We start from the raw sequence: 22,031 nt of genomic DNA on the forward strand, positions 1-22,031 counted from the left end.
ATGCATAAAACAAGGGAAAGTATGTAGATAGACGGCACCGTAAAGCCCTCCTCACATCATGGTTTTTTTATTTTAAATTTTTGATATAAAAACATGCAACCTTTGTCACCATACAACACTAGAAGGGATACATTTTTAGTGGCATTTCAGAGATCCAGAGAGGTACCTCATCTAAAGAAGTTACTATTACCTTGGGTCTTCAATGTTATTATATTAATGGTGTCTAATACCTTCTGAGAAAATTTTCCTAACAAAGACAAAATGAGTTTTTATAATTGATTCAAAACATTCTAAAAACCCTCCATTTTCTTTTGCTTTCTGGATACAAATGTTATCTACCCTTAAAGCAAGAAAACCCTCATTCGGCCAGACCACCCCCGGTTACCCTAAAACATCAAAGAGGAGTATTTTGAGTGAAACTTAAATCATAATATCATTCTTGTGTGCAGATCTATAAAGTTAATTCTCAATTCTTCTCTCTTTATACAGCCTAGGGTTTTTGTTTGTTTGTTTGTTTATTTTGCGGTACGCGGGCCTCTCACTGTTGTGGCCTCTCCCGTTGTGGAGCACAGGCTCCGGACGCGCAGGCTCAGCAGCCATGGCTCACGGGCCCAGCCGCTCTGCGGCATGTGGGATCTTCCCGGACCGGGGCACAAACCCGTGTCCCCTGCATCGGCAGGCGGACTCTTAACCACTGCGCCACCAGGGAAGCCCAATACAGCCTAGTTTTAATGGACTTACACAGGAAACTAAGATTAATGATGATTCAACTCCAGTACTCTTATTTTCTTGTTTATAAATCATTTCTGATTTTTGTTTGTAACAATAGCAGAAAAAGCCATGGTTTCCTCCTATCTCACACAACCCACAGGAAGTAATTAGAAGTACTCATGCCAGGACTACAGACTGTTTACTTCTGTACTAAGATTAAAAGCCATATTTCTACCTGAGATGGTTTCCTTATTTCGTTGTTACATAGCCTACAGGAGCATACGTGGTTGACCCTTACCTGCCAGTCCTGCCTTGTCTTGTACCCCCTCAGTCCCTCAGCCCACATGCAAATCCCAGGCCTGGGAGTCTTTCTCTGGGTCCTGCCTCAAGGCTCTGTGTCAGGATAATTCCTATTCATTCTTCATGTCTCAAATTAGCCATCATTTACTCTGGGAATTCTTCCATGGTCCTAGCACTAGGAGGGTTATCCCTCTTTAGAATCAGTTACTTTTTCTTCAGAAGAACTTGTATATTTATAACTAGGGGTATTGTGAAATAAACATCTGTTTACTGCTTATCTTCATTCTCTGTCTGTAGTCTCCACTGGGAGAGATACCAACCATGTCGATTGTGTTTACCTCACTATCATCAGCACCTTGGACAGTGCCCAACATGTAGTAAGGGCCCCAAATCATTTGTGAAAACTTAGGATCTGAACTCCATCAGCTTCAAGGCAGAGCTATAACTGCCCTGAGAATTTTCCACTGGGAACCCGGGGTGACAGGTGTGTATATCTTCCAAGCAGGATAGCATAGACCTCTTCCAACCAGGGCCCTTTAGGTCCTCCTCGTTCTCTTGGGGCCTTCCTCTTGGTGATCTCCACTCTCTAGGAGCCCCTAAAGCCCTTCCAAAGCTGAACTTTGAAGTAAGACTCATCTTCACTGCTCCCTTCCTATGCTTTCATTTCCTCGGTGGTCTCCTTCTTTTTCTTTTAGGGACCTAACACCTGAGGTATTAGGTTATGAGAAGAATCTTTTCCAGGTTCTTTATTCACATCAAAGACTAAATCAGTAGCAGGATGAAGAGATGTTTCTTATGTATATTTGCAGTTAGCAGCATCTAAATTGAAACGTCTGGCATCGGCCACTAAGAACAGAAGATTCTCCAAAGAATAGAGACAGGACCTTCTCTATGGGGGTGGCCAACCATGCCTCCCCCACATACAGAACCTCAAGGGAAAGGGAGGCACTCAGGCCCTCACACCACCACATGAAGCCCTGTCTAGTGCTCTGATGCTTTCTCTCTTCTAGGGACTATGTCTACCACATCCCTTCATCCCTCAGCTGATTAGACTTTCAGTGCTGGCCTTGTAGGCTACATCCCACAATAATGTCAGCAGGATCACAGGAACCCTGACTTCAATTGCTGTCATTTCCTTGGTCAGCTGAAGTTTAAAAAAAAGAAAATTTTACTAAGATCCAAAGGAAAACAAAACAAAAGGACAAAATGATAAAGCCTAGAGATAAAAGTTTAGAATTGTCTAGGTCAAAATTACTTTTAAACTCTGACCTAAGTGCTCAGTGCCATGGGCCAACTGAACCACATTCTCTGCTCATCCATTTCAGATGCTCCCCCCCACCTTCTTTCTTCTGCTTTATCCAAAGGAGTTTGGTCACTTACCAAAGCTGGTAGGTAGAACTACTTCCCAGGAGTATTTGGTGCATGAAAAATATATCTTCTTTTCCCATAGTGTGATTTATCTTTCAGTTTTGCTACATGGCCAATAAGCGTTGGGCAAATAGCAGACCCTTACAATACTTGTTAAATATGATTGGATGAATAAGTGAATGAATGACTTTGACTCCTCAATTGAAATGTTCTTCTGTTTTCAATTCTAGAAATCTTAGGCTTCTCCCAGACCAGGCTCCTCTATCTAGATTTCTGTCCCACACATTGGCTATTTCCCATCAACTCTAAAGTCTCCTCAGGGACTCAGCTCAGGAAAAAACTTGAGCTTCCTCGAGCTTATTCACGAAGGTGTTCTGAAATCCCAAAGTCACCTTAAAAACTGCAAACTTAGAGTGAAAGTAATATCTAATCAATGTCTAGTGATGGAATTAACTGGCAATGTGTCAAATAGTTAATTGAGTTACTCTGCATAAGATATATGCATTTTAATTATGTTTTGGAAACAGCGGATACTTACCCTTCATGGTCCATCTAAGTGGTATTCAAATCAAAAAGCTACAGGGCTTATGCCCAGATGTGTCTTCCCTGCCCAGCATTCTTGCCCAGATACAGAGGAAAAGGAGGAGGCTTTCACTATCCAAGAGCTTCTCTCCCCCACCTTTAGGAGCCTTTTACCTAGCTCCTAAGATCTCCTTTGAACAAAGAATACATGGAAAAATAAAACAACAACTACAGCAACATGAAAACCACTGGTCAAACATTAGTGACTTGTTTCCAAACAGACGGGTAAGAAACCGTGAGGTTGAAGGTCCTTCCATACTTCATCACACCCAGTGCTCATCACAGTCAGAAACTGAACCTTAGAACTAGTCTTATATTCATGACTTAATGAAGAATTTAAAACTTTATGTTCCCAAATTTTTGTCACACAAGTAGATCAGAAGTTGTATTCCAGTTACTGTCTACTGGATCTAATTCTAGGATCTGCAGATTAAGTGATGCTTATATACTATATAAGTCCACGTAAGACCACTCCCTATGAATATGTTTATGCCAATTATAATTTTTCTCCAGTTATGTGTTCTCACCTATTCTGTTCCTTGTGGAAAACTGATTTTCTCTATCACTTTCAGGGGTGGAGTCTATTCTGATGATCACAAAGGACGGAACTGAGTGTGATTTTTTTTAAAAATTTACAGCAAAGTGACACTGTTGGAAGGAACACATAAAGGAAAATGTACTGCAGTTTATTACTTTTCCTTTATAATGTAATTTCACAAATCTTCCTTCTATAATCATAAGAAAGCATCATCAGCGATCGTCACTAAAACTTCTTCCAGCAACATAATGCAGAACTCTTGAACTCATACCATGTAGCATATGGATATTGGAAGACGAGCATTACATTTGATTGAAAATACACGATCAGTTCTTTAAACATATTTAAATTCATTTAATTTAGGATTGATTAATATAAGCATTGTTTGGGTTTTATCTATAATCTCCTTGGCAATAATCCTGTTTCCATAGTAACACAAACTTGTATTTTACCTTTGTGCGTGCGTGTGAAATTTTAACAACTTTTGCAATAAAGTTTACACATCATTTGCACATAACTTTCATTTTTTATGAGAGTTCCAAGCTAGAGGTTTCTTTCTTTTAATCATTTACTATTTTTCCACTAAATACATAATTCACATCTCCCCTCGAATAACGAAAACTCAACAGAGCCATTCCTAACAACTCTCAAGAGATATCGAAATCTACATGATGGTCAGATCTTTGCATTTCAACATGTACAATTAAGGGAAAGATAATGAAATACTTCACAAATGTCACCTTGGATATAATCCCTGTGCTGTATTAGCATAAATCCATTCATACTTACCAAATCAGTATTCTTTTTTTGGGAGATAATTATATATTTATAAAGCATTCTTATTTAAAGTTACAAAAGAAATGGTGATTTTACAACAGGGGAAATAATTACAAGAAATTCCGATTGTATTACATGCTGTGAAAAACAAAAATGATCCAATTTTAGCTGACTATGGATTTGTTGAAGTCAAGTAATAAGAAGCCTGGTTCAAGAACACTAGATCATAAAGAAAAAGTATATCATCATCATGAACAGGAAAGTAAAAGGGACATAAATGTAATTATCTTCTTTTGTTCATTTGTTTCAACTAGTTAAGTTAGCTGTGGTCAGTCAAAGTGAAGTAGGACAGTAAGCAGATGAAACATTGTCTAGTTACCTATCCCCACCCAAAAAGAGGGCCTTGCTGTCAGTTGAGCTGCAAGTACATATGTTTTTTACTACATCCTTTTTTAATATCATTTTAAAAAAAAAAGGCAGTTTATAATCTGGCGTTAGGACAATAGTTGCCTTTGGGTTGGGTGGTGCTTGGTAAGGGGCACGCCTGGGGCTACCAGGAAGTTGTAATATTCTATACTACATCTGAGGCATTAAAAAGCTGTACACTTATGATTTGTGACAATTTATATATTATATTATACTTCAGTACAAAAGTTAAAAAATAATTTTCCATTTAGATACCACTATGTCTAGAATAGAAAATGGTGAAGATTTCATGAAATTATAATTTCAACTCATCCCATCACTTTTTATTTATAACTAGCTTTTTTTGCCCCCTAGGAAATGTTCAGATATCTAAATCAAAGACTAAACAAACTAAGAAAGATAGCATTAAAATGTGCCTTTAAAATGATCTGGTTTTGTGTTCTTAAGTTTATCTTCTGTATAAATGATGTATACAGTGTAAAAGGGAACTATCTGGAAAAAGTAGACATGATTTGAAAGTGTGAATGATATTTGTCTAAATATATGAAAATATTTTATTGAGTTTACCACGTTTCAAGAATATAAGAAACATCAGTATATTGTACTTCAAAACATCTATCACATTAAAAAGTGTAATCAAGCATTTTGAGTTGTACAAAGTTCAATTAATATATAAGAAAATAAAGCAAGTGATGTACATGGAAGAAGGTTAGTTAGTTCTCACAAATTTTTCAGTCCTTTAATGAAAAATCACTAACTCTCTCTGAATAGTTGAAAGGATGTTAACACTGAAGAGGTTGTAGATCTATCCTTTTGCTTCCAAAGGGCATGCTGAGGACCAGTGAGTGAATGGAAGGAGGCAGAGACATTTGGGGAGGGCAGAGGAGACATAGCATTAATTATACTAGTCTCACTAGAGGATCAATCACGTTGGTGAGCAGAGAGGTCCCCTACCACTGGAAATGTTCACCCATGTTAAGAGTAGTTATGTTCGTTTCCTATGGCTTCTCTGACAAATTACCACAAACTTTCTGGCTTAAAAGACAACAAATTTATTATCTTATAGTCCATTAAGTCAGAAGTCTTACTAAGCTAAAATCAAGGTGTTAGCACGGCTGTGATTTTTCTGGAGGCTCTATGGGAAAATCGATTTACTTGCCTTTTCTAGCTTCAAGAGGTCGTAAGCATTCCTTGGCTTGTGGCCCCTTCCTTTATCTTCAAAAGCCAGCAGCACAGCATCTCAAAACTCTCTCTCTCTGGCTCTGACACTCCTGCCTCCCTCTTATAAAGGTCCTTGTGATTCCACTGAGCTCACCTGCATAATCCAGGAAAACCTTCTCAACGTCTTAATTTAGTCACATCTGTACAGTCCCTTTTGCTATGTAAGTTAACAGAGTCAAGGGTGTTGAGGATTATAATGTGGACATTTTTGGGAAGTCATTATTCTGCTATCATAGTGCTATATTAAAATATATACAGGGGGAGGCTAAACCAGATTGCTAAGAGTCCTTTCAATGTTTATATCCACTAAATAAGACAAAGAAGTCAAATATTTGTTAACAACTGTAGCAAAAGAAACTGACCATACAAAAGACCTGATTCTCTCCACTCTGGAGACTATTACTATCTTTCTGTATGTCCACTGGAGATGGCTGGATATTTTAGCTAAAGTTCATTGTTCAGAAGAAGTTCAAGCTTCTTTTGTGAACAGTGACCATATCCTGACTAATCTAAGACAAAAAAAGTACTAGCAAAACCTTGCTGGAAAGTGTGTGACTGATAAGTTGGAGAGGGTTGGCAATTATGCAATAACCACCCTGTAGCTGCTCCAGGATGGTGCTTTCTCAAGGGATACAGTGGCCAGTGATCAGGAAATTATTGTCTCTTTTTCAAAAGAAAGAAAAATGAGAGTGAGAAAAGGAGAAATGGTGTGTGAACCACTATTTTTCCTCCTTACGACACACTCCTACATAGGAAGGGAATGGTCAAGTTCCTAACTTGTAATTTGTTTCACATAAGCTACTAAATATGTGCCAATGAAAAATATGGCTTGACTAACTCAGGTATGAATTTCATCCATTTATATATAGCCAATCTTCAGCCTCTTGTGGCCTTTAACAAAAGATGTTCAGAAACGGTTACACGGAATAAAGCACTCTGCAATTGGGAATAATAGGAAGTATTAAATTATACTTGAGGCAACTGACCACAGGATCTTGGTAGAATTGAAAGTAAGAAGGATCACCATGAAAACAGTGGCCACTTAATCCAGTAGAACAGTTTGCATTCTAAAAGATTCTGACTAACTACTTGGGAAAAAAATTCTCTAAGGAAAAGTTTTCTTCTTGGAGCTACCAGCAGGAACAAAGGGAACATATTTATACCAGTTAAATTTCTATTGAAATCCTTTTGTTTTCTATTGAAATCAATAATAAACCAGAAGCTGTGCTTAGCTCTGGGGATATAAGGACAATGGCAAACACAACCCCAAGGATCTCACATCTCATGGCGAAATGGAGACCAATAAACAAACACAATTCAGTGATTATCAAGGCAAGCAATGGATGTGACTAGAGCCTGAAAAAGAAGCACCTGACCCACGAGACAAGGGAACTTCGTGTAGACTCACATGAGGACCCAACTCTTCAATTAAGTCTGAAAGAATATATAAGATATGTCCCAAAAAATGATGGCAAAAAGAGGATTTGTAGCAGACAGAACAGCATAGGCAATGACATAAAGGTCTATAAACACCCATCACAGTCAAGAGCTTTGAGTAGCTCAGTATGGCTGGACCATAGGATCAGGTGGGAGAAAAGAGTTAAAGCTGAAGAGGTAGGTGGGGGCTAGATCATGAAGACTCTTAGATATCACCCAAGGACTATGAACATGTTCAGATACTAAGAAAATACGTAGTATGGACACCTCTTTGTCTCTTGACTTCACATTTAGATGAAGCAAATCAACAGGGAGGGTCAGATTTCAGTGAGCCTCCTCCATCCCCTCCGTCATTCAATAAGGCGTTCAATAGTTATCTTCTCTTTAGAATCTGGTATTTATATCATTCACAAAGAGGAAATGCATATCACCTTTGCTTGCCAAGGAACATGTTAGGGAATATAATTATTCATAGCAAAATGGAGATCTGAAAAGGACACATGTGGGGGGAAATTGACGGTATTTTTCTGTTGCTGGGAGGTAACACGAGACAAATGAAGTGCTGTGTAATAGCTGTGAGAAAGAGGGCAGGGGAAGAACACTGGTAGGAGGTGGGTTCTGAATGGAGATATGGGGGAAGCTCTAAATTCTGAGCTAGAGATGAATGTTACGTGTGGATGGTGGACAGAGAAGGAACCTGCAGGCTTGGGTGGGGCAGCAGACAGAACGGGGTGTCTCTCACCATTTGCAGGGGCCTGTGCCTCTGGAGTTCGAAGTATATGCCATCATTTATACAGGAACCAAAAAAGATGCTGGAAAAAAAACAGTGACCATGCTAATGAAAGGAATAAGGATCAATGGCAAGAAGAATAACGGGGAGGGAAAAGACTGTTTAGAAAAACAAAATAAATTGGCAGTACGCGTTTCAAAATAAACTATGTTCTGCCTCTTACACCCACACAAAAGTGAAAGCAAACTTGCCAAAAGGAATCTGCCAATTCTCAAAGCAAAAAATTGGCAGCCCTAATTATATTTGCTACAAATGAACAAAATGCATCTTCTCCGGGAATCACGCTCAAGACTGTCCAGTCTAAAATCCTGAGCAGCATCCCTAGAGTTAGAGGGTCTATATTTTATTATTTATTTATAGCCTGCTTGCTTTCACAGCAGACCTAAGTCATCTAAAATAAACTTTATACGTTAAAACAATAAATATAAATTTAAAAGAATGAAAGTCATGGAAAATAAAATTAAAATAAGAGCTAGACCGGGAATAGGAGATGAGTAGGGGTGAGGACATCATGCTGTTTTGAAGGCCAACGTCAATCCCCATCACGTGTGAAGCACACATTTGTCTCTGGGTTTCCCAACAGCCAAAGAAGAAAGGAAAGATAGTTAGCTCTATAGCTTTCTTCATATGTGAAGGAAAATTACACTGTCAGTTTTTTAGAAGCTAACATTTAAATTTTAGGTATCAAATTTGAATGAAAGAAGCATTTAGTTCAATGCATGTTATCAGGGGTCCATTTCGGGAAAAGTAGGATCATTAGTGAATATTTTTAAAATCCCTTTCCATTTTAAATACTGTATAATATTCCTTTGCATTTTTTGTCTTCAATAAGCTAACAATGTCTTAGTTACAACTGAGAATGCTGTCTAACTATGGAGTAATTCATCTTTCCACAGTTTCTTTTCACGTCCAATAAGTATTTCCAATGCAAGAGAGACTCTGGAACTCGGTGATTTATATATTCCTATTATCATCATAACTCTACACTGCATGAGAACATATCAAATATTTAATTTCTCTCTCTAGACCTTATCCACTAAGTAAGCCTGATTTACAAAATCTGTCTACAAAAGGCTGCCACCTGTCATTTTATAGGAATTACCTGGAACACTATATTTGTTAAAACCAAAAGACATTTTCAAACAAAGTAGCATTTTTATTTCAATTTTGATTCAAATTATTTTCTACAAAATATGTACATATGTACTAAAGAATTATTCTGCCAATGTGTATTTTGACAAACCAAATTCATACTGAAATGCACTTCATAAAGTTATTCAAAATATATATTACTCTTCTTGATCTTTGCTCCCAGTACAGCCTTAATCCTACTGACATCTCAAACCCTATGAATATTTAACACATGGAAAGTATGTATCTTAGTGCATATACATTATATAACAAAGATTTCACAGTTACAACTAAGGCTAATTTTTTAAAAAAAACTACAAATGATTAAGTTCTATGCTAAATACCATCCCCGTTTAGCCTACACATGATGAAAATACATTTTATTTTGTTTCCAAAATATAGGGCAGAAACCTAAAATACAGTTTATCTTAATTGTAAGTCTAAAAGAAACAAATCAAGAGACTGACTCGTCAAATTTTAATTGTGAAATAAATGTAGTATGAGCTAATAAAGTCACACATTATAGCACTCAAATACTTACTGGACTCTTCTTATCATGAAAACCTTCTGAAGTTACAGAAACATAAATTAAGTCCTAGAAAGTTGAGACTTATTTTGGAAAGCATAATGCCAACTACAAGTTTCCGAAATCAGTTAGCTGGGGGAGAGAAGAAATGGGTTGAAGAGGCAACTAGAGGACAGGAGACTGCTTAATACAATACTTGACATAAAGAAAACATGCATTTTAAGAATTGTAACTGAGTCTTCTTTACTGAAAACATCTGAAAGTTTCAACATAAAAGGCAGTATATGTATTCATGAATTAAAGAAGAGGAGGCAGGTGCCTTCTCTACGGGAGAGCATATCTTCATAATCATATTTGGTACATGAAAAGTGCATCAATTTGAGAGCATTTTTGGATGTGTTTAACATGTACTTATTAAGCATAAGTGAAATACATGCAATTATTATAGGCATTAGAAAAAAGAGCAAGGTTGTAACTGCACTCATTTCCTCATAAGGGATTCTCTGAATAGATACATCCTCAAGGTAATTAATCTTTTCTAGAACTTCTTTCAGTTATACATATACACTGATAATTTTTAAAAGAGAACTTTATAGAATCTTTTAGTCCATTTAAAATGCTTGTTTGTTTGTATGCCACCTCCTTCAATTAGGCAATTTAGTCAGATATATAACTTAGAATAAGATCACTAAACAAAACAAAATAACAAGTAAACAACAACATCCAAGGACCCTGATCTGTTGCTGAGATGAAAATCCCAAGAATTTCCTTCACATCAAATATTTCAGAGGAAGACAACAGACATTCCCAGAAACAGATATTCCTGGTGTCTATCTATAGTGTTCCCAGGAATAAGCACTTCTTAAGAAGTATCACTCTAATAAGCTAACCATGTACCACAGAAAAAATATAAAAAAATGATTATCATTAACATTTAATCACTACATATCCTGAATGATAGTCTTAATACTGACCACACACAGATTAAATAAACTATAACAAACCACACTTGTCTCTAAATTTGAGATGATATTTTACATTACTTAAGATAACTAAGAATCTATTCAAATATATTTTTGACACTACAAGAGGATATTACTTGTTTATTTGAATTCAAACATGGTGGTAAAAGAACTTTTAAGTTCCTGGATTGTAAGTTTTACCTTTAACATATCTGACAGTAAAGATTATAACGTAATATATAGGTAACTTCCTATACTTGAGCACTGGTAACAATGTGTGTATCTACATCTCTATCTATGTGTAAATACGCGCGCATGTGTGTATGATTTTTAAAGTCATCATTCATTCATATTATAGATTTGGAATATGGTGGGGGATAAATATCCTAAAATGTGGGAGGGTATAAATTTACTTTCTAAAATTGAAGACTTACCAATAAGCACTATGCAATACTCTCTGTCACTTTTCTTTAATCTATCCCTGGATTTAAAGTAACATAAACTAACTCAAATCAATTATTCACATCCTAATTAGGATGAAAAGCAATAAGCTATTTTTTTCATACCAAGTCACCAAAAAGAAGAGAGATGTAACAGATAAGACATTTGCATGTTTTCACTTTGAAGATAGGAACTGCATTTCACTCTAGGATTTTCAGTTCACTGATCTGTGAAAACTGTTTGGGAAAACAATGTTTTATTTATTTCTCAAGTATCCCATTGAGTATTTACTACAAGAGTTCCATATAATGATTCAATGTTTTCTAAATGAAATTCTTTGAAATAAAAGTGTATATAAATATAATCATTGCCTTTTTTACTGTTAGTTTAATATCACGTGTTCAGATTCTACAGACGTGATTTGAACATGACAAATTATACAATTGCTTTAAATATATACCTGAAGAATTATAAGACACTGACATGTTAAATTCATATTACCCAGGTGTATTTATATCAGAACTACCAAAGAAGAAACTCATTATAGGAAAAAAGAAGTGTGGTTTTTCTCCATTCTATAAGAAAGTTACAAAATAGTCTTATTCAATAACTGTGTTATGCGCTACTTTTAAACAGCTCTACTAAAGCAGAAAAGTATGGATTAAAATAGGCAGAACACTCAGATTGAAAAAGTAAGAACCAAAGTTGAGATCATTGTAGAATTTAGTGACAATGAGTTAAATCAGTGAGTCATACCCCAATCCATAATCCCAGATAAACTGAGTTTCAGTGACTGGAAATAACTAAGTCATTGACATAGAGGTCAATCTGAGGCCATTCTGGGAACTAAGTCTGGAAAAAAATTACTGTCAGAGTAGATATATAGTTTAATAAAAAATAAATGACTGTATACTATGGATCTGTGAGTTTAATATTTGTACTGATTAAAAAAAATCAATAAACTTATGTTAACCTGAAAGTAACTTGGGGGGGGTGTATTTCTGAATATTAAAAGAAAATGATGTATAACCAGCTTTCAGTTTTATGCTTTGCAACTCATTAATGAAGAAGGCAAATATAAACTCATCTGGACCAGGGAACTATTACTTAAATTCTCAAGGGTCTATGGTCCAGAAGATAGCGACCTATTTCAATTTAAGGAGAAAGACTAAATGTTATGCAATGTGAATGCATTTCTGACTTAACAACCTGCCCGTGACAGAGAATGAATGAACATCAATTTTCACATACTGCTCATCTCATGTGAGAAACTTTTCAAACCTTGAAAAAGTCATTCGAATTCCATAGCAAAATGTAAAAGAAGACAAAATAAATCAGGTTTAGGAAATACCTACGCAGACTAATTCAGATATTTTAAAATGATGCAAATGTAATTTAAGTACAGTCAAATGTGTAAACATTGGAGAGAACAGCCCAGTGAATCAAAGTGTGGAACCTAGGTAAAAGTAAACGAATCAGTATTTTAGTGAAAACCAGCCCAATAATGAATAAGAATAGCGTCCTGTGGGTGTGAGCCTCTGGTCAGCCAGCAGGGCCATGTGGGTTATGGGCTGTCTTCTTACATCCACATTCATATGTCCAGTCCCTATGGGGTCACTCAGGCCCCTGGGAGATGAAGGAGCATAATGGGGCGGCAGGGGTGCGGGGTGGGAGGGAGGCAGGACACCTTTTGACCTTGTGACAGAAATTTCCTCTGCAAACCCTATAGATTTTGGAAGATTAACACCACGTTCTAACTAACTTAAATGAAACCAAACAATGTAAGAACTATGAAGTAATTCTCCCTTTACACTGTGAATGATTAAGGCACATACCCTGTAATGCACTACCCAATTCAGATTTCCACAACCAGAGAGGGTCTGGGAAGACAGCCACAGAGCTTATCAAAGGGTGGAAAAATAATCTATGAGAAAGATGGAACATTCTCGGGTTTCGAGATGAAATGAGCTTAAAGAAAAATTTGAAGAATTTAAGACTGCTCTAAGGAAGATTCTGACAGCATGGGTTGTTAAACATTAAGGTGGTTTGCTGAGACTGCGGAAATTCTGATCCTGAGAATCTTTAAAAATAGGAAAGATTCAGACCAGCTGCTCAGAAAGATTGAATGTGGGCTTTATGCATCTAAAACCCTTCAAGACGCTTCTAACCCTGTGAATTTAATTGTAAATGCCCATATAAACAGTATATTCCATCTTACACTTTTAATTCAATACTAAATAGTTGCAGGGGGTTTGCAATGACCTACTTTGTACAGTACATGAAAGCATGTGAGGCAATAGTTTTTCACAATTAGGAGTCCTAGTGATATCTCTGGGTACCTGCACTTTCTGATTTCAGATTTTTCATGCAAATCACATATAGCCCTTAATCACAGGTTTTTATAATATATTGCAGTTTTGAATAATTCATGCCGGTGAAACATTAAACCATGATGGAGAGAACCGAAAAATGAATAAATAAAAATCAGACACCTTCAATTTTCCCTCTTTATATCATACAAAACTTAAAGTACTAGTTTTCACCTTACACTAGAAAAATCGTTCTTTAAGTTTAGACCCTTAGTCACTTACTAAAAATCCAAAACTTTAAAAAATAAATCATGACTTTTTTTTCTTGAAACACATTTGAATCCTTTAAAAAATGATTTATAGTATGTACTAAGGGATGAACTGACAATATACTGAAGTCATAGATTCTGGTCAAAATCATTTAACAAAAAATACTTACATCAAATAGTAAACTAAATTGAATAGTTTACTAAGTTAAATAGCAGTCACTCAAATTTGCACATGAATACATCTGTATATAGTACAAAAAACTGTCTAATTCATATTTTCACAAAGAACTCTTTGGCTTTCCCTGAAGAACCTACATAGTGAAGCATTAGATTTCATCCTATCGGGATCCAACACTTTTCCTTTTGCCCGGACCCTGATGCAAAATGTTTAGAGTTTATTTTCTTATAAAGTAAATGCAGCATTATTAAACTAATCCCAACTGATGACTTCATGAAGTATGGTTATAAAGTGCCACTAAAACTTTCTATACTGACCAAATCAGCAGATTCATAACTTGACACAGCACACAGGAGCTACCTTCACAAGCCTGCACTTAAATGCATTCAGTAAATATTTGCATACCTAGCACTATAGATGCTAATGACTGTGTTGAAAATACACATGTAAACACACACCCCTCACTGTGTAACAGTCTGTCAATAAACTGTCTAAACAGACACAATATACCTACGGGCAAGGTAGCTTATCCATCACCCCCTCATTGTGCCAGGACAATATCTCTTTCTGTTTATATTGATTTTGAACGTGTGTGTGTGTGTGTGTGTGTGTGTGCGCGCGCAGGTTACCAGAGAGGGAGATCCGTTCTTGCAGAGGGGCCCTCTGAAGACTCCTTTAATGCCCCGGTAGTGCCCATTGCTGAGATGTCTCGAACTGATGACCAGGTAACAAGCCATGTGGGTTCCGGGCGGGAGGTGTAGAGTCTCAACTCCTCACCAGGCGACCAGCCGTGGAAATGTGGGCTGGTTTTTCAGCAGCAACAGTGACTGCCACCTCCGGAGAAGAAGCGGCCAGCAGTAAGCAGGGGACGCTGCAGCCGCGCGTCCCTGCTCCTCGCCCAGCGCCGGGCTCCTGCTGCCGGCAGCAGCTGCTCTGACAGCGGCGGCAGCGGCAGCCACAGAGCACTTAGGTGACCCGACGAGCCAGTCCACATGCTGCTCTGGCCAGGTGGCTGCTCAGCCGCGGACGGCGATATATATAATTTTAAGGACAACTTCCTGGGTCCGCTAGGGAATCAGCAAGTCCTCCTCTCTTTCCCTCCCGCCCCCGCCTTCTCACCCAGTGCGCGCGCAGGGGATGCTCAGGCGCGGGCGCCCAGCGTCTGGCCCGACCGTCCGCGGCCCTGCGGCGCCGCGAATCAGCAGCAGCAGCCTGTGCCGGGAGAGTGGCTGGGGGTCCTCGGAGCGCCAGATCGCTGCCCCCCTCTGCAGTGGCGGGGAGGGGGGCGGGGGAGGCGACGGGGCAGGCTGGGGTGAGAGCTGAGAACTGGGGACGCGGAGACTTGTGAGTGGGAGCTGTTAGCGCGACGGCTCGGAGCCACCCGGGAGGCGAGGGGCACGCCCGTGGCTCGGCGTGGAGGTGACAGCTGCTGCAGCTGCTGCGGCTGCTGCGGCGGCTGCGGCGGCTGGAGGCTCTCCGGGCTGCGGGACGCGAAGCCCCAGCATCCCGCCATCAGCCGCTCTGGCCCCCTGGTCCCTCCACCCGGTCTCTGGGCCAACTTTGCACTGTGCTGCGGCGGGCGGGATGACGGGAGGGCGCGGTGGAGGAGGTGCGCAAGAGGAGAGCCTTCTCTTTACCGTCACTCCCGGCTCGCCTTCAGCATTTCTTCCGTACTCCGGCTGACAGCGCCGCAGGCGGAAGCAACAGCTCCCCAGCGAGCTGTAAAGGTGTGCTGTACAGCCCCAAACAGGGCAGACAGATGAGGCGCGCTAGAGTGGGTAGTGGATGGAGGAGGAAGCAAGTTTTAGATAGAAAACTCGCGTAAGGAATAAGATGAAACATGTATACTTGTGCCTATCTTTTTTCCTATTTATCATCTATCTATCCTTTTATCATCTATTTCCAGAGTTATAAACATTTGCTTACAAGTCTTTCTGTTTCCTTAAAGAGGCAGATAGTTTTGGTCTATATAGGACATTTGTGTCTTCACAACCCCCAACAGTCACCCTTCAGAAGTGTTGTTTTTAATGGACTTTATGTCATTTACTGCAAATAAAGCCACCAGGGAGTGAGCTGCACTGAGAATTAAAGACGTGCAGAAATGTGCTCTGAAAGAAGGAAGCCCTCACAGCTGACCTTACAGGGTTGAGTGTAACCTCTCTCACCCCCTCACCTGGTCTGTGCTGGGAGAAGATGAAAGGTCACCTCCCTTCTTTTGCTTTAGCACTGGAATTAATTTCAGTCCTCTCCCCAGTTTTCTCTTCTAACACAATCCTCATTTGCATCCTGGTTGACACTGAGGACCTCTCACAAATGATAGAAACCAGTAAATGAAAGCACGTAATTAGAATTCTCCTATTCAGGCAACTCATAAAACTCTTAAGCAAAAAATAGTCCAATGAATACAACTTTTTAACTACCCAATAAAGGCTTGACTCTCTGTTTACATTATTACAATAGCTTATATCCTTAATATTTTAAAGGTTTTAGATTGTCCTTTTCAAGTGTTTTTTTAAAGTGTTTACATACCAGAAAGCGTCTTAGTATATAAGGTGAAAGTGTCAATTTCTTGCAAATTTTGAATTGAAAATTACTGAGACTGAGATAGTGTCATGTAAATTCTGTAGGAATTGTTTACTTTGTAACTATCTTGGTAAGAACTTTTGAAATTAAAATAGCAGAAACAATAGATACAACACATCCACCTTTTCCTTTCTATGAAGATGCTGGATGTGTTTAACAATGCTGTATTTATTCAGCTTAGAGTTGTAAAATGTTTCATGAAGCTGAGAGTAAGTAATATTACTCATATACAGACATTTAGATATATTCTATGCAAAGGAAACAATGTATTTGCAAAGAATGAATTTCAAAATCAGGTGAAATCCTTGCCCCAGAAAAGTGGAATTTTAAAAGGAGATAGTGTGGCTCAGTCTATAATTACTATCTCACTCTTCATAAATGTAAGTAGCAAAACAGCATTGAGGACCTAAGTGTAAACATCCTTGAATGGACTAGAAAAATGAATGATGTCACATGCTGTAAATAACAGTTCCAAGGACACTCTGCCTTCTACAAGTGAATATGATTCCTAATAATGCTTGATTATTTTAAAGAATTAGGTATGCTTTTCTGAAAAGGACTGACTTAAGTAAATCACACAATTCAAATATACCATCCTATTATTATTTTGTTATTTAAATGATCTGTTAGCTATCCTGGTGATCTTGTTCATTTCACTATTATCCTATGTGGATTTGAGTTTTCCCATAGGAAACACAGTAATCCCTTTTACAGTAATGTTTCAAAGGCTAGAGTAATTTTCCTAAATTCTTAAAGATTTTCTAATTTCTAAAAATTATTTAATTTTTGAGGTCCTTGTTCATTAGAAATGAATGATGCGAATTCTGTTACTTTGCCATGTTTTAAAATCAATTATGGTTGTTCTCTTCTTTGCCTTCTAATTTTTTTTGCCACCCATCTTAAAATATTGAGGCAAAAAAAAATGGCACATTTGTTACTCTCAGCTGATTTTAAGAATAGTTTTTAAAACAAACAAAAGAAGAACAATTCCCTTCTTTTCCTTGCCAGATTGCGACTGATGTCTATCAGTGTGATGTCATTGTATGTAACAATTCTCCATCATTGCTGGCCTATATTTCAGATTTAGTTTGCCCAATCTAAATAACAGAAATGTGTGTTTTTATTTGCAGAGTTGCTATAAATACAAAGTTCATCAGTTGTATTAACTTCTTTATTAATGGAGAGACTTTCTTCCCAACTCCAGTAATATAAAATTTTCAGAAAAAGTGAAAGAAAAGTAAAACACTTTAAGCCTATGTTAAAGCCTATCTTGTTTTAGATACAAGTCAAATCCTATTACAACAAATATGAAAAGTAAAAATCATGTGCAATTTTACAAGGCCCATTTATTTAAAGTAATATCTGATCTGATGAGTTCTCATTCCACAGAAGGGGATGTGAGCGGCAAAGGGCATGGATTTCAGCCTATAACCAATCCGACATTTCCACATGATTCCAGATTCATGGCTGAGTACCAGATGATTGATATCATGAGAAATCCTCTCTTTATCAACACATCCCAAACTGATCCCCATATCCTCATATCCACTGTCCCACCTTAGCCCAAACTGTCATTACCTCTTGCTTGAACTATTGCAGTATCCTCTTAGCTAATCTCCCTGCTTCCAATGTTGCCTCCATATACAATTTATTCTCTATATCTAACAGCCAGAGTGATATTTTTAAACATATCTTAATACATCCCTATTAAACCATCTGATGGTTTCATATCATACGTTTACAGAAAAATTGAGCAGAAAGTATAGAGCTCCCATATTTTCCCTTCCCCCTCTTCCTCCCAATTTTCCCTACTATTGATGTCTTGCTTTTGTGTGGTACATTTGTTACAAGTGATGAATTAATATTGATACATATTATTAACTAAAGTCCATAGTTTACATAAGGGTTCACTCTTGGTGGTGTATGTTCTACAAGTTTTGAAAAATGTAAAATGACATGTATCTACCATTACAGTTTCATACAGAATAGTTTCACTGCTCTAAAAATCACCTGTGCTCTACCTATTCCTCCCTCCTTTTATCCCTCTGAATCCTTAGCAAGCAACGATCTTTTTACTGTCTCCCTTTTTTGCCCTTTCAAGAATGTCATACAGTTGGAATTATACAGTATACCACTTTTTCAGACTGGCTTCTTTCATTTCGCAATATGCATTTTAAATGTCCTTCATGTCTCACAGTGGCTCGATACCTCATTCATTTTTATTGTTGGAATAGTTTAACCATTATGTTGAATTACGCCCCCACATGTCCCCCCAAATATTGAAGTACTAACCCCTTTCGAATATGGCCTTATTTGGAAATAGGTTCTGTGCAGATGATCAAGTTAGGAAGTGGTCAGTAGGGTGAGCCCTAATCCAGTATGACTGTGTTCTTATAAAGGGGGGAAATTTAGACACAGGGACAGAGGCACAGAGAACACCATGTGAAGATTGGAATTATGCTGCCACAAGTCAAGGAATGCAAAGGATTGACAGCACACAGCTAGGAGAGACATGGAAGAGAGTCTCACAGCCCTTAGAAGAAACCAATCCTGCCAACACCTTGTTTTCAAACTTCTAGCCTCCAGAATTGTGTAACAATTAATTTATGTTGTTGAAACAATCCAATTTGTGGTACTTTGTTACAGACAGCTGTAGGAAACTAATACACATTGTGTAGATGTACCACAATGTGTTGATCCATTCACCTGCTGAAAGGCATCATGGTTGCCTCCAAGTGTGGGCAATTATGAATAAATTTGCTATAAACATCCATGAGCAGATTTCTGTGTGGACATAAGCTTTCAACTCATTTGGATAAATACCCCTATCTTATATTTAGTTTTATAAGAAACTACCAAACTGTCTTCCAGAGTGGCTGTACCATCTAGCACTCCCACCAACAATGAATGATAGTTTCTGTTGGTCCACAGCACTGCATTTGGTGTTGTCAGTGTTTTGGATTTAGCCATTCTAAAAGGTGTGTAGTGGTATTTCATTGCTGTTTTAATTTGCAATTCCCTAATGACAAATGCCATTGAGCATCTTTTCATATGTTTATTTGCCATCTGGGTTTCTTCTTTGGTGAGGTGTATGTTCATATCAATTGTTCATTTTATAATTGGGTTATTTATTTTCTCATTAAGTTTTAAGAATTATTTGTATAGTTTATATACCACTCCTTCATCATCAAATGTGTGTTTTGCCACTATTTTCTCCCAATATGTGGCTTGTCTTTTTATTTATTAACAATGTCGTTTGCAGAGAAGTTTTTAATTCTAATATAGTCCAATTTATTATTTTTTTCTTTCATGGCTTGTGCTTCCAGTGCTGCACCTAAAAAGTCACCACCAAATCTAAGGTCTCCTAGATTTTCTTCTATGCTATTTTCTAGGAGTTTTATGGTTTTACATTTTACATTTAGGCCCATGATCCGCCTTGAGTTAATTTTTGTGAGAAGTATAAGGTCTGTGTCTAGATGTGTGTGTGTGTGTGTGTGTGTGTGTGTGTGTGTGTGTGTGAGTTGATGTCCATTTGTTCCAGCAACATTTGTTGAAAAAACTGTTCTTTTTCTATTGAATTAGCTTTGCTCCTTTGTCAAAAATTGATTGGCTGGATTTGGGGGGGATATTTATTTCTGAGCTCTCTATTCTGTGCCATTAATCTCATTGTATATTCTTTCACCAATACCACTCTTTTTTTGATTACTACAAGAATCTATTTTTTAGCACTTTAAACTATTAGATATTTTAATATTTTTTGTGTATTTATGTATTGACTATTTCTCATTCTTGAGTGACAACTATGAAAGCAGAGAATGTCTCCATTTTGTCCACTTCTGTGGTCCTAACACCTAAAACAATACCTTGCCGATGCAGCAGTTCTTATTTGACATTTGGGAAGTGAATGAATAGGTGTTTTCTATTTTAACCTGCTAATAGCACAGTTCATTTATTTCTGTATTATCACATGCATTTGTGTGTACACATACATATATAAGAAACTCTGAAATTTGGTTTTTATTAGTTTTAGTTTGCATAGTTTTTTTAGGTCTGCATCCTAAGAAACATTTGGTCAAATTCCACTATTTCCTCTACTTAAACTAAAATAATTCCACTATTATTAAACACCATTTGAACTCTTAACTTCTCCTCCCAAATGCCATGCTTTATAGCCTGATTCTTGGAAAATTAACTATTGTAGAAACTATGTACTCACTGAACTAAAGTCTTTATTATTTGGTGGCCAGAGATTTGGCATTCTTAAGTGCATGACACCCCAAAGTGACATTTCTTATCCCTTAAACTGATTAAGTCCATCAAGGCAAAAGAGGTCTGGTTAGCAGAACTCAGACTTTAAAATGGAGAAGATCTTAGACCAGAGTTCCATACTGGGTGCCACACTGGGCTGGGAATGTGAACCTGTGAATTATGCTGGTGTAGGAAACAACAGGGACCATGGTGGGCATCTCATGTGGGCAGCTACTGAGAGTCTCAGGTAAATGAGATTTCAAGAAGAATGTTGCAGAATCCTTGTAGTAATTTAAGAAAAATAATAAATCAGTATTTTTATACAAAATAACCTAGTATTTAAATATTGGTAACTAATAGAGTGTATTTTTAATACAGTGGGAGTTTTCAACAAAAACACAATATTATGAGTGAAAAGGCGAGTTGCCCTGGGAGAAGAAACAGACAACATAGAGACACAATAAAGAATTTACATCTAGAATATATAAAGAACTACAAATCACTATAAAGAATTAAAAAGTAAGAGAGAGACTTCAATGAAACTCGACCAAGGAAGATACTGACACAGTCAATAACCATAAGATGCTCAATTAATTACTCATCAGAGAAATGTAAATTGAAGCAGCACTACACACCCTCCAGAATGACTAAAATTTAGAAAGCCAAAGCATTAAATTGTGGTGAGGATCTGGCATTATCTTATATCACTGGTGGGAGTTTAAATTGGAAAAAACAATTTGGGAAACTGTCTGGCAATATCTACTGAAGCTAAATTTATAGTTATACTATGGCCCAGCAATCTTATTCCTAGGTAAATACCAAAGAGAAATGAGTACTTATGTCTACAGAAGACACATACAGGAATATTAGTAGGTGCTTTACTCCTAGCAGCCAAAAATTAGAACAAAGCAAATGCCCATTAGCAAAAGAGTGGTTAATAAAATGTAACATATTAAACAGAATATCATGTAGCAATAGAAAAGGAAAAGTGACTGATATGTGTAATAACATTGATTAATATAACTGGCCTGAAAATGAGCAAAAGAATTGACAGATAAATGAGTAGAAACTTCATGATTCTATTTATATAAAACTCAAGAACAAGCAGAACTAATCTATGATGATGGAAGTCAGAACAGTGGCTATCTCCTACGTGGGGCACACGGCCCTACAATGAATATGAGAGCCTTCCTGAGTCTTGTCAATTCTCTATATCTTGATCTGGGAAGTGTTA

The 22,031-nt window shown here is 37.5% G+C and overlaps 1 protein-coding gene across 1 annotated transcript in view; it reads right to left on the reverse strand.

Annotated features, from left to right (window-relative positions):
- ZNF804B (zinc finger protein 804B) overlaps positions 1–14,703 on the reverse strand; it is a 497,359-nt gene extending 482,656 nt beyond the window's left edge. Inside the window, exon 1 of the mRNA XM_060019907.1 lies at positions 14,596–14,703. Coding sequence (XP_059875890.1) covers positions 14,596–14,703 — 108 coding nt within the window. The remainder of the gene's footprint in view (positions 1–14,595) is intronic.
- Between the last annotated feature and the right edge of the window lie 7,328 nt (positions 14,704–22,031).

This window comes from Delphinus delphis, chromosome 9 (assembly GCF_949987515.2).
Source record: "Delphinus delphis chromosome 9, mDelDel1.2, whole genome shotgun sequence".
Lineage (NCBI taxonomy): Eukaryota > Metazoa > Chordata > Mammalia > Artiodactyla > Delphinidae > Delphinus > Delphinus delphis.